This window comes from Anomalospiza imberbis, chromosome 1 (genome assembly GCF_031753505.1).
Source record: "Anomalospiza imberbis isolate Cuckoo-Finch-1a 21T00152 chromosome 1, ASM3175350v1, whole genome shotgun sequence".
NCBI classification, from domain to species: Eukaryota; Metazoa; Chordata; class Aves; order Passeriformes; family Viduidae; genus Anomalospiza; species Anomalospiza imberbis.
In genome coordinates this window covers 134,403,683-134,414,321 of record NC_089681.1, presented here as the reverse complement: position 1 = coordinate 134,414,321, position 10,639 = coordinate 134,403,683, and the positions used below count along the sequence as shown (strand labels likewise).

Sequence of the window (10,639 nt, the reverse complement as noted above, 5' to 3'; positions counted from 1 at the left end):
GCCCAGCCAGTTTAGTGAAGCTGATGTTCTGAGTCAGAGATTATTTTCTCTGGAAAAAAATCTGAAGGAAGGAAAGCTCAATTTAACAGACATAAGATTTATTTTGCTGTTAGGGCAAACTGTAATGACAGTGCTTGGGAGAATGCAGAAGTATTTACAAACTTGTACAAGGAAGAACAGACAAGGCATCAAAAGCAACACTTTACCAAGCCTGTTTTTTAATGCTGATTTGTTTCCCCCACATACAGTAAATTCCATATTCATTTTTATTTTTGGATTCTGAAATACACAAGTGATAACAGAAGTCTGAAAATATTATACATATCACTACATTATTATCATATAATTGCTGTAAGAAAAGTTTCTGGAGCAAACCCTATTTCAACTCTGCTATTGGATACAGAATAAAAATAATTGATTTAAAAGAAGAAAGACTTTATGTCTCCACTGGTTCCATTCCCTGAAATAGTTTTAATTAGGTCCTCCTTCAGGACTTTGCTTTTATGAGTTCACAGAAAAGTCACTTGGTTCAGCTAAGGGTCTCTCATATCAGGGGGAAAAATCATCAGACCTTATTTGAAGATTCATGTTATTTTTGCTTCCCTTTAGAAGGATATGATGATTTTATAGAAGTATAAGTTTACCATGATCAGCCATATACATCTGTGTTCCTGAGTGCCACAACTACTGCTCAGGCAGTCAGGTTCAGGAGAGCACCTCATTTCAGCAGCCTCAATACAGTTAATGATGATAGCTGTGAATGTGAACTATTGCACAGATTTTTTAATTAAAAAATACAATAAGCAGATCAACACACCACACTAACCATGAAAAGACAGACTGCCAAAGAGTTAAAACAAAAATATGTATTTTATCAACAATGATAACAGCTGGAAAACAAAGCTACTACAGCATAAATACTAACATTTGAATTATATATTAAAAGCATGCTGTACAAGCAGAGAAAGAATGTTCTGCAAGCCAGAGAGAGCCACTTCTCACTGACCAGAGCCTGGTTTGAAGTTTAATGAAATGCTGTTGATACAGAACCTCTGCCCAGAAGGTGTGGGTCCATCATCAAACACATGGCCTAGATGGGCATCACACTGCAACAGAAATTATTACCATTTTATTATTGTATTGCTACAAAATGACAGAATAATTTAGGCTGGGAAAGACCTCTCATTCATAGAGTCCATCTTTGATCACCACCACGGCACTAATTGCCATGTCCAGTGGTTTCTTGAACACCTCCAGGAATGGTGACTCCACCACCTCCCTCAGCAGTCCATTCCAATGTTTAACAACCCTTTTCATGAAGAAATTCCTGCTGATGTCCAGCCTGAACCTCCCTGGTACAGCCTGAGGCCACGTCCTCTTGTCCTGTCTCAGGCTGCCTGGAAGAAGAGCCCAACCCCCCCGGCTGCACCCTCCTTTCAGGCAGTTGTAGAGAGTGATAAGGTCACCTCTGAGCCTCCTCTTCTCCAGGCTAAACTCCCCCAGCTCCCTCAGCTGCTCTTCATCAGACTTGTCCTCCAGGCCCTTCCCCAGACATTCTCCAGCACCTCAATGTCGTTTTGGAATTGAGGGGCCCAGAACTGAACCCAGGATGTGAGGTGTGGCCTCACCAGTGCTGAGTACAGGGTTATGGTCACTGCCCTGGTGCTGCTGGCCACACTGTTGCTGATCCAGGCCAGGATGCCATTGGCCTTTTGGCCACCTGGGCACTCTCTGGCTCATGTTCAGCTGCTGTTGACCAGCACCCCCAGGACCTTTTCCTCCGGGCATCTTTCGTGCCGCTCTGCCCCAGCCTGTAGCTGCAGGGGTTGTTGTGACCCAAGGGCAGGAGCAGGCCCAGCACTTGGCCTTGCTGAACCTCAGAGCTCTGGGCTCTGCCCATCAATGCAGCCTGTCCAGATCCCCCTGCAGAGCCTTCAGCAGCCCAGCCCTCCCACCCAGCTCGGTGTGTCTGCAGACTGACTGAGGGTGCCCTGGATCCCCTCATGTGGATCACTGATAAAGATTTTGAGCAGAGCTGGTGCCAGCACTGAGCCCCGGGGAACACCACTGGTGACCAGAAAACATTGTCATTGCATTATTATCATTGGAATTATGGACCAACATTATGCTGGTACCTACTGTGGTATCCTGAATTAAGAAACTTCCATGATTAAATCACTGTTGAGTTGTGTGAGTGGGAGAGTCCTGGGGATGACAAGTACCTGCCCCCAAACAAGCAGATCACAGAAGAGAAATTCAAAAGGTATTATTGCCAGAAAGTATAGGAAATAAATGAGAGGATCTAAACATCTCAATATGTAAAGAAAATTTCAAGCTAATAAGCTGCTGTAGGTCATTCTCACAGATCAGCTGAGGATTCCCCTCTCAAATTACTGACATGAAAATATTAGACACAGTATAGCTATCACTGACATTATAAAATTGGAAGTTCTTCAGCTGGGGTTCTTGGAGGTGCTTGCTACATATGGCTGTAAATGTGAACTCTTCCAAGATAATGGACTGCAGCAAACTCTTGTTACATTTGCAGATGTACCTAAACTGCTGCAAGCACACTGAAGGACAGCATTAACAATCTCAACAGTTCAAAAAACAGACACACATGGACATAAAAAACCCCAAATCCAAGATGCAATTTATTAAATTCAATTGCATACTTTTATACCTTAACAGAAGTAAAAAACAGATTCAGGGTTGGGAAGAAATGGTTAAGAGTGGCAGTTCTTTAGAAAAAGAACCTGGGTATTACAGCAGGCTCCAAAATAAATATGTGTCTGTGTAATATGGTCGGTGGAAAAGTAAAGGTGTAAGGACAGGAACAACATTTCTAACACACCTGAACAACCTCTAACCCCTGCTGCAGGCTGGGCCCGGCTGCAGTGCTGTGTGCAACCTTGCACTCTACTACAAGAAGGAAAAGGGTCAATTGGGAAGGATGCAAAACAGAGCAACAGGATGGTGAGCACACTAAAAAGCACTGCATAAAAAGGAACAGTTGAAGGAACTGGACCTTTCTAGTCTAGAAAAGAGATGACTGAGGGAGTCAAAATAGCTTCTGTGAAACAAGAGAATCCACAGAAAATATCTGTGGAGATGCAGAGCACAGCTACCACCCTGCAGGGCAAATAGTAATGGCTGCAAATGGTTTAAGGGCTGGTGTCTCACTCTGAATATTTTAAGAACATCTACAGCAAATATTTAGCAAGGCTGAATGAGGAAGAACTGTGCCTGAGATGGGCCAAATGCATGGACCCTATCTCAGAGTCTCTTCTACCATCTCTCTGAGTAAATTTTCTGTGTAAGCTCCAGCCTTTGGCTATACATACACAATTGCTCTCCACAGTCACATACTCGTCTTCACCTCCAGCTGAGAAGGAATGGTTCCAGTGATATTGTAATTCTCACTGTTGTGTTTAGGTAGATTCATTCATGGGCACAAAGAAAACTTATCTGCTAAGTTTTGTGTCTTTGTGTATCGTCTCTAAAATAAACATACCTGTTTGCAGGCTACTTCAGTTCTACTTGATCCCAGTGAGTTATCTGGTCGTCTCACAATATTGGTATTACTTTCATCTCTGCCACAAGTACCATAAGCCTCAGAAAAAGATGGCCATCCAGTCCCAGAATTGTACTTCTTCTCTGAGCTGTAGTGGAAACCAGATCTTCTTGTTAGTTAATAACAGAGATGTGACAAAAGAGTCTGCTTCTATTAAGAACTCTGGCTTCTTCCCTCATTCCTGTATTGTTCCAATATTAATATTTGGCACAGTAGAAGTTTTCTCATTGGCATTGAACTGTGCTGTAAACACTTTTCTAAAGGGAATTCTCAGTCAGCTCACAACAGGAGATTTTGCCTCACTGTTTTTATTTCAGTGTCAGGTTGTATTTTTTAAAGCTTAAAAAAGTTTTTTTTCTGACATCTGTGCTATACTAATATTATGCTATAGTGTTTAGCTGAATTACACCTACAGGTTGTTGGTAGTTGCAGTTTGAAGCATGGCTCAATCCAGCAATCTCAGAGAAGAGAGTTTACAAGAAGAAACGAAGAATAGACAAAAGCTGGACCAGCCCACCAGACCAGGCTCGTGCCTGATGATGATAGAGGCTTTGTCTTGCAGTCAGCCATCAAGCTGGTTTGGAAAATCAAACAGAGCCTTGATCAAACCATCAATCAACCAATGACAAATCCTCACAGCACAAAGATCTACTTTTCCCAAGAGATAATCGCAGCCATAAGAAACAGTACAACAGACTATCAGCTTGTGGGTGCCTCCTGTTAACATCCAGGGTGACCAACACTGTTTAGCTGCATATTAAAACCTAGAGCGTGTTGGCGAATATGATCAAAAGATATTTTAGGGATTTGGTACAGAAATTAGATAATCCCTCTTGTTTAAAATTGTGCAAGCTTTGACAGCAATACGAAACTTCTCTTATCAAAGAGGGACCTAGCGTGAGTTAGAACAAGAAGTGACGATAGGTTCACATATTTCTCAGATAAGTGGTCTGGAGACTCACCAACCATTTCCTCATGATTTCTCATGATTTTGTCCCAGTTTCGCAAACCCAATGCTCTTACTGGCATCTAGTGGTGGATGGAGACATCAGCACCACTAGCAGCTCCTGATCAAGGGGATCCAAGCATTAGTTACGACAGAATTTTAAACAAAGTATGTCATATATATCATGTATATTTTGATGGTTTGTTCACATGGGGAAGAAAAATCTGAAAATCTTAATTGCAGTGCCTTTTAGGAAGATAAGGCAACCGAACTGGACAAAAAGCTTAAAAAATCCAACCCAAAGAGCAATGCATGAGTCAGCATTTTTATAATAATCTGTACAGAGCTGTCATTGAGTAATGCAGCTGTGGAAATAAACAGGATTTGCTAGCACAGAATGACCAAAGGCTAGTTTCTGTGTGGGCTGTTGCTTAGTCATTTACATCAACACACAGATAGCCAGGAGAAATGTTCTCCTTCCCCTCCTCTCCATAAAACTGGAAAAATAGGACACAGCACAGGAACAGCCTGCTCTGAAGCAAATGCAGTTTGCAGACTCTGTGTTTGTACATCAAGGTCCTTAGGGCTCCAGGCCTGTTTCTTTCCAGCTAAAGAAGGTTTCCTGCTTTACCTGCCACAAAACCACATGAACTCTGTCCCTATCAGCCACAGAGTCCCCAAGAATGACCTGAGGGACACATATTCATAGATGACTTCCGAGCTTCCCTGACATACATCTGTTCTGTTTCTTTTTTACCAAAACTCTTTCATTTTTGATGCAGGAATCCTTATGTTTATTCAGACATAGATACAAAGATCCCCTTTGAAAACCCACAGAGTCAAGGAAGGTCTTTAACACTGCGTGGGCTTTGCATCTGACCCTGACTGACTCTCTCCCTTACATGCCACTCACAATACTTAAGTTTATTGTAGATGTTTTCCTCTGCTAAAGGAACAATCTTTTGAGCTGTTAAACCAGCTCTCAACAGAAATGGTCTCTATGTGGTTTTATTAACAGTAATGTCACTTAGATTCCCTAATAGAAACATTTTAGTACCCAAAAATATTGCTGTTCAAGATCATATTTGTCCTTTGAAGTATTTCACCACTTAATTTATGGATAAATGGACTTTCCCTAAACATATGCATTAGATTAGACCTCAACACACCATTCCTCCAGCACATGTCATTTACTTTGATCCCTGTTTCAGTTGTCCTGGATGGAATCCAGATAATTCTAAAAAGTGCTTTTTTGCTGTATGAATCTCAGCTGTAGGTTTATGGTTTAATGAAGGTTTGAGATTTCATTAAAGCACCACAATTTGCTATCTATAAAGGTTAGGGGTTTGTTCCATGTATTTCCAGCTCTTCCAAATGTTTTTTTTTTTTTTTTTGGTAGCAGAAGGTACTAAATACTGATTTAAATATATACATACATGTTTCAAAGAAAGGAAGAAACACTTCATATTTACCTGTAGCTAATGATCTAATGTATTTGAAAAAAACAAAAAACCAAGAACATTTGTAATGGCCTAGGAAATAAATACAATGAGTGAATCTCTTATCCAATACCATTTCTCCCCCTCATTGCTTGTGTTCTCCACAGCATAATATCTCCATGAAAAAAATATTTTCAGGCAATTTTCCACATTTATTAGTTTCCTTTTTTTCTTACAAACCTTTTTTTTTTTCCTGAAAGTTTGGCTTTTTTTGTCTGTGAGGTTTAGTATTATCTTCTCCTGCAAAGAAAAGTGCTTATATTCTCTGAGAGCTGGATAGTGCAAAGGGCAGCCTGACTGTTTGGTTATAGTGCTGTTTTGTTATTAGTTTAACAACAGAAGCAATTCCCTCCAGTGTTTGTCTCCTTCATGCTGGCCTGTCAATATCAATTTTCTAATATGAAAGATGCTGAAATTGAAGGAAAATCTGAAGGCGTGGAAGGAAGTCTGAAGGAATGGAAGGAAAGCTTAGTACTTTACAATTTGTCTAATTTATCTGAATTTTCCAGAGGTGCTTTTAGGTTTTATATTTCTCTTCAGAATATTTTGTAATGCTGAGCTAACATCAGAAATTAATTTATTTAGAAGTATTCATTAGCAAATCTCTATGGAAAATTATACATTTAAGCAAATGCATGTTTGCGTAACAATAGTTTCCTGTACTTAGCCAAAGAAAAACGAATTGTACACAATTATAATTTAATTGCTAGTCTGGATTTGTTTTCAATACACCCATTACATTTTCCCCTCCTTTTTTACTATCCAGATCTCTTGATACTTAGCATCCCATTTGAAGTTTTGATCTGTGATTCATCCTTTAAATCAGCCACATTTCATTCAATTCTCAGCTGGGAATAAATAAGGGCTATTTTTTAGACCAAAAATATGAGAAACTGTCTTTCCTGGTTCAGTTACAGAGAACAGAACACCCTCTACATATCCTACTCCAAGGCACTCTATTTCCTTTTACTTAGACGTTAATGAAGTTGCAAAATATATAGTATTGTAAAGAGCACAGAGGTTAACTGGGCAATCATTTGCAGCCAGGCTTTAAAACGTAGATGTAACCAAAAAGGCAAGAATAGTGGAATTTAATTTAGGGAACAAGGAGGGGGTGAGGGTGAAGAGAAGGTCTCAGCTGCAGTGTGAGGGACCCAGCAATGAGAACATCACAACAATAGACAAAGGCAGACCAAGGTCTCTCCAGCTCAGCAGCATGAGTGGCAGAAGATGAGTATGGAGGAGCACAAGAACAGAGCAAACACACAGTGATACTCATGCATAAATATAAATACATGTATTTGGCAGCAGCTCGTGGCTTAAGGACTCTTAAACAGAGAATTATTATCAACTAAAAAGAAGTGTGTCAGGAGAAACAGGCAGACTAGGACATGACAGCTGTGTGCTGGCCATGGGCAATCCCCATCAGCTCAAGGAAAAGGCATACCATGGATCTGTGTCACCTTACACACAGCACTTGGGCATCAAGGGATTGTTCTTCTGATCAACACTTTCTATGCCATTCATGAAAAGACATTGCCCTTTCTGCCATCAGTACATGGTAAAGACGCTGTGAAATCCAGAGGATGTTACCTGAAGAGGGGGGTATTGCAGCACACGCAGCAGTATATTCCTGATTCCGTGTTATTCAGATAGATCCCACTGAATGGCTTTTAAAATAGGAAGGAAAAAAGAGAAGTTAATAATGTAGGTCTTTAAAAGCTCACCATCTGGAAGAAGCATGTAGGAATCAGATTCAAAACAGGAGAAAAACCATAAAAAGAAGGCTTTGCAGGGGGCCTTTGAAGAACAAACATTAGCAGCCCAAAGAAACGAAGGGGAGGATGCCTTTGGGTTAGTAGTGAAGACTACCCCCTACCCCCACAAACTTTGAGACCAGTCAGATGCATAAATCACCCAGGTACCAAGGATGGAGTCGTGACCTCCAAGAAACTGGTGAAATGTGCAGGATGCCAAAGGCCAGGGCTCTGCTATGGATTGCCTCAACTTTAAAGTGGCTTTACAAAGGGACTCTCCTCCTTCCTGCATGGTCTGGTACTGGGATCCCTATTTTACAGATATGGATTTGGGCACAGATCACATGGTAAATGCTCCACGTGTGCAGAAGTCCTGTCTGGGCTAGGGACAACCAGCACTCCACCCACAATGCTACATGGCTTCCTTCACAGAAGGAGGAAATGTGGGGACAAGTGGGTGGGTGATCTGGCACCTGAGGGAGAACCCATCTCCTGAAGGGAGCGCTATGTTTAAGATTTCCATGGCTAATCTACATATAGTCACAAAAAGGAGACTACAGGATAAAAATATCTGAGGATCTCCCTGTCCTCCAGACAGGCCTCTACTCCCACCACACAAACAGTTGATCTGGCAGGAAAGTATCCCAGAAAAAAAACCCCAATAAAATATGAAAAGAATGCAGAATGTTTTTCATCTGCAAAACAGTCTGGGTCAGAACAAAATCTACCCTGTTCCGTATGTTGAGTCTAACTTTCATCCACAGGAAGGCAGAGGAAATCCTGTGAAGAAATTGAGTGGTGACAGCTCCCCAGGGCAGGTTTTTCTGTGCCAGCAGGCAGAGGAGATGGCTCACCCTTGGACAGCATTAGCACTTCTGCTCACCGGTTCAGTTCCTTTTTCTCGCGTTACATAGAATTGTTCCGGAGTCAATTTTTTTTTCCAGTCTGTAGCAGCAGCTGCTTCAGCTTGTTTCGTGAGGGGGTCTGTGTCTTCAATTAGATATAGAAAGATAATTTAGTAAGAGAGCTTAGATTCCATTGATGCTTTCCATCATCATCTCAGTTCTCCGAAAGTTTCTATGGGTACAGACAAAGCACAGAGGGCAGTTCAGGGGCATGAGCAGGGCCACGTGCAGGACTTTGCATCTGCTTTCCATTTGGCGTGCTACATCCAGAGAGCAGCTCCAGCAGACCACTTGGGAAGGCTTGTAAAGGAAATGGGCACCTATGACCCCAGGTATCACCCACTCTCCCAGCACAGCCCTCTGCCCTGGCTCAGGATAACTGCTGGTCTGCCAGTGCTCCTCCTTCAACCCCAGATATCACTAAAAGGTTTGGCAAACCTCTTGGAAACCCTCAGAAACCAGAAGTAATGTTCATCTGTGAGGTGTGGAACATTGGCAACTTCCACAGGCCCCAGTGAAAAGTGGTGTTAAGAAGGAAGACTGGAAGAAAGCAACACCTACAGCCCAAGAGAAATGGGGCCACAGTTAAGTGAGGGACACACAACAGCAGAGCAGAAGTCGCCTATCATGGTGCAAACCTCCAGCAACATATCCTGTGAGTCTGTACACACCAAGAACACTTATGGTGGTACAGCATTGTCCAAGAATTAATAGACTGGCTGAAAAACAGCGAGTAAACGAGTTTAATACTTTCCTAATCAAAAAGTCTGAGATGGGGAACTACCTCCTAGCCTATCTCCCATCAGCATGGGATCCTTGAAAAACGATCAGCTCCTGAGGAACGAACGCTTGTCTGAATTAATCTCTTGCAAAGCAGAGGTGAGACTGGGGGTAGGGGGGGGGGGGGGGTTGGGGGAAGGGCAGGGAGAGAGACGGCGAGCACGGGATCCTTTCCCCTTCCCCAAGCGCCAGGCGGGGGTACCTGTGCCTCTGCGCGCAGCGCGGGCGCAGCCGGCGCTCGGCAGCGGGGAGCGGAGCAGGAGCAGCAGGCGGCGGCTCCCGAGCATCCTCCCGAGCGGACCAGCCGCCATAGCGGCGGGGCGGGACCAGGGAAGAGCCGGCCGTGTGTAATCACTGCGTTCCACCTAAAGAATCAGACGTCATAAAAGCAATGAGTAAAGCACCCGCTTAAATGCCGACGCAGCATTTGCGCGTAAAGGTTTCAATCACTTCTTACTGAGACCAGCTTAAAAATGAATACTCCCTGCAGCCGTAAACATGACAAAATCCTGCTGAGACGTTTAGCTTGCAGCTATTCTAGGTTGTTTTTAAGGAGAACAGGTCTGGTACTTGCACGCAAAAGCGCTCTTGCTGTCCTGGATGCGTGTCCTGGATCAAGGAATGGCAAAGGCGCTGTACCATCTGAGCGTTTCCTGCTTTCGTGTGGTGATTTGCAGTCACAGCTGCCTTAGCTTGGCCTATAAATATACCTGTAATAGGACACGTGTGTTAGTTTGGCAGCCCGTCCTTAAAAGATAGACCTAAACACAAGTTAATTTTCTATGTTAAGCCTTAATGCTACTGTCTGCTTTTCTTCCAATAGTTACATTTCTGATTTGGAATTAGTTCATCTTTTTGTTTTTGGAAGGAAGTGTTTTGATTGCATTGGACAACAAAGCTAATAATGATGTTTAATACAAATTTACTTTCTTTTAGTCTCATTCTTCTAGCTTAATTCGAAAAGCTAAAAAATAGCCTTGTGGGATCAGTCCTGTATATACACATTTGTATTGAACCATCCTTATGCCTAAGACAGTGAGTTCCATGGTAGCTGAGGACATCCAACACAGCATCTGATCAGTACCACGGCTGTAATCACTGCCTCTGCTCGGATCCACAGAGTACTGCACCAAAGGAAGGATATCAGCAAGGCTCCTCCGTGGTGCATTCACTGTCTG

The 10,639-nt window shown here is 42.6% G+C and overlaps 1 protein-coding gene across 1 annotated transcript; it reads right to left on the bottom strand.

The window, feature by feature from the left end:
• Positions 1 to 941: 941 nt before the first annotated feature.
• Positions 942 to 10,059, bottom strand: MSRB2 (methionine sulfoxide reductase B2). The gene is made up of 5 exons (XM_068171388.1): positions 9,664 to 10,059; positions 8,660 to 8,766; positions 7,613 to 7,689; positions 3,515 to 3,662; positions 942 to 1,106 (listed from the first exon to the last, which is right to left on the bottom strand). The coding sequence occupies exons 1-5, from the start codon at positions 9,770 to 9,772 to the stop codon at positions 999 to 1,001; spliced, it is 549 nt and encodes a 182-aa protein (XP_068027489.1). The 5' UTR covers positions 9,773 to 10,059; the 3' UTR covers positions 942 to 998.
• Positions 10,060 to 10,639: the final 580 nt, after the last annotated feature.

Bases quoted from the DNA above. Each gene is read 5' to 3' on its own strand.
- MSRB2 (XM_068171388.1), bottom strand. From the start codon at position 9,772: ATGGCGGCTGGTCCGCTCGGGAGGATGCTCGGGAGCCGCCGCCTGCTG. The intron at 7,690-8,659 runs GTGAGCAGAAGT...CTATTTTAAAAG, and splicing joins GAGAAAAAGGAACTGAACCG to CCATTCAGTGGGATCTATCT. The intron at 3,663-7,612 runs GTAACATCCTCT...TTTCCACTACAG, and splicing joins TGCAATACCCCCCTCTTCAG to CTCAGAGAAGAAGTACAATT.